Source organism: Aplysia californica, unplaced genomic scaffold (assembly GCF_000002075.1).
Source record: "Aplysia californica isolate F4 #8 unplaced genomic scaffold, AplCal3.0 scaffold00228, whole genome shotgun sequence".
Taxonomy (NCBI): domain Eukaryota; kingdom Metazoa; phylum Mollusca; class Gastropoda; order Aplysiida; family Aplysiidae; genus Aplysia; species Aplysia californica.
In genome coordinates, this window is record NW_004797498.1 from 703040 (window position 1) to 705687 (window position 2648).

Genomic DNA, 2648 nt, shown 5'->3' on the forward strand with positions numbered 1-2648 from the left:
GGCGCTGCGTGTAGATTCAACTTTTCTACTGTCTGTCTGTTGCCGTCTATCACCCTAATGTTAAAAAAAAAAGAAAAGAATGCTCACGAACTGGACAGACCGACGCTCTCCGACACAGCCATTCGTTCATGGTGTGTTTCCCTGAAGCACAGTGACACTTTTTCCGTCTCGCCATGAGGCAACAACTCTTGTCATTTCTACACAGGAACAGTGGGTGGTTGGAGGGCGCCACTGGTAGGTCTACTTCTTTTCTTTCTCTGTTATTTCTGTCTTTCTCTCTTACTTTTTTGTGTACTGTACTAAATGGCCGTTATTGTGTCGATGTGCTTCCTTTACTTAGATCTAGACAAAGAAACAAACCGCAAAAAAACAATCCCAACAATAATATTGTGTTCATTTCACGCGTGGTTACTAATTTCGCCCCCCCGAGGGCGCTATTGGTTGGGTAGGTCCTACTTCTTTACTTTCCCTCTGTTTTTTCTGCCTGTCTTACTTTTTCCCAGCACTAAATGACCACTAGTGTGTCGATGCGCTTTCTACTCAAACAGCTCCCATGCACCCCACCCCTCTAAAAAAAAAGTATTGTACATGTATATATCGCTCAACCGCTCTTTTCACTGCCCCTCTTTTGCCCCGTTGTAGTTTTTGGAGGAAAATGATAAAGAAAAGACTATAATGCTAGAGCTCAGAAACTACCAGGGAGAGAAGCGCCAACGACGAAAGGAAAACAGCGGAAATACAGAGCTTCGATCCACGTCACTGACATGCAAGCACTGCGACAGAATGTGCGCTTCAAACATAGGAAGAATTAATCATGAAAGAAGCTACATGAAGACAACTTTGAGACCATCTTAAGCTAAAATGACCGTTTGCTTAGACGAAAAGAGCCATACAGTTTGTCTTAATAAAGTCTTCGAGGTCTTCTTTGTGTCTTTTTAACGTAAACAAATTCTCAAAAGCTTCTCTGATTTGATGGATTCCTTTGATTCTGCATGTGATTGATCTGTGGGTGTTCCGGTGGAGTTTGCTCCTTCTTTCCTATCAAACATGTATCGGGGGTTTCTCGTGGCCTAGAGGTTAAGGTGTTGGCCTCTCATTCAAAGGTCCCGAGTTCGAATCCGGGTAGCGACCGAATAATTTTCTTCTCTAAAATTGTCTCCTTTCACCCCCTTTCACCTCCTTTCCTTCTCTCTAGCAATGTTCTGCCGTCTGCGTTCGTCTCCACTTTCTACCCTCACCCCCTTTGCCCTCTCCTCTGGGCCCCTGACTCTTTCTACAGCCTTTCTGCTGCTACTCCGTGGCTCCTTCTTATTGCTGTCTTTCTGGTAGGAAAGATCTACACCTAGTCTTCTCGGACAAGGGCGAAAAATGTCGGAGGGCCCGTGTGCAAGTTGCGCACGTTAAAGACCCGTTGGTGGTCTAGAATCGATAAGAGTAGGCCCCGGCCGCCACCCGGGCAAAATTCAAAATTTTCTACCAACTGAAACAGTTTATTGTGTCTTGCGCGCTCATATGGCCTTATGCAGTTGCGAGCGCCACAAAACACTTACCAAAAAAAAACAAAAAACCATCTATCGTCCTTACCTCTCCCTTATGTTGCTAAAATAAACAAATTGCTGTGTTGCAAGTGCTGTAAAATGCGTACTGAAATATAAAACATAATATTTATGTTTTATAATATAAGTTTTCGTCTGTGGTTACTGTCTGGCTATCTTTCTGTCTTGTTGACTTGATGGTGGCGTAAAACACCCTACAGTAAAAAAAATGAATTCATTCAAAGAGGACGTCTATTTGAGCACATTATGACGTTTTTAGAGTATATATGTGCTATTGTACTCGCGTATGTAGAAGCCGTGAGTTCTACTCCCGAATGGGTAAGTTTTGATTGGGTTTTTTTTTTAAACTGAAAATGTCTATCTGCTGGGATGTTGCGTCCCATTCAGAACATCTGGGCCATTTGTGGATAGGCAATGTCAAATGTTGATGGGGGCGTCAAATTGTTACCATTTCAACAACAAAAATGAAGACAGCGCTTTACAGTGCAACGTAAACTTAATAGCGTAGACTTCTCCAGCTGAATGCTATCTCGTACTCGCTCCATGCTCCATTTATCCATTTTAGATGTAATCACGCTGAAAGCCGGGGGTTTGAGCCTCAGCTCGGTCCGACGTTGTGTCCTTGGGAAAGGCACTTAACACGAATTTCCCACTTGGCCCGGTCCTTTCGGAGACGGACGTTAAACTAGGAGGCCTGGTCTCTTAAATAACCTATTAGTATTGATAGGGGCGTTAAACCCGTACCATTTCACCATTTTCACGTTGAAAGCAGCGGTCGGTCGGACGGCGCACCTGATACATCTAATTGCTGATTCTCTTTACACAAACAAACGAACAAACAAACAAACGAGAACATATCTTTATCTTGTCTGCACATACATAAATGGAAACGCTTTTAGAGTTATCAAATTTGGCGGTTTTTGTGTCGTGCAGAAATGGACGAGCTGGCGGGAGCTGTGCGCAACTACGGCAGCATCAACCCCGGCGAGCGCGGGCAGACGGACGGGAGCTCCAACACGGACCGCTCGGACGCGGAACACAACGGACATGTGCCCACGAGGAGCGCGTCGGAGAGCGGCAGGTGAGTGTTGA

The 2648-nt window shown here is 44.8% G+C and overlaps 1 protein-coding gene across 1 annotated transcript in view; it reads left to right on the forward strand.

Annotated features, from left to right (window-relative positions):
- Positions 1–2648, forward strand: part of LOC101858276 (mucolipin-3) — a gene marked incomplete in the record, with an annotated part of 73219 nt that overhangs the window by 36621 nt on the left and 33950 nt on the right. Inside the window, 1 exon segment of the mRNA XM_005099872.3 lies at positions 2490–2637. Within this exon segment, the coding sequence (XP_005099929.2) occupies positions 2490–2637 (148 nt within the window).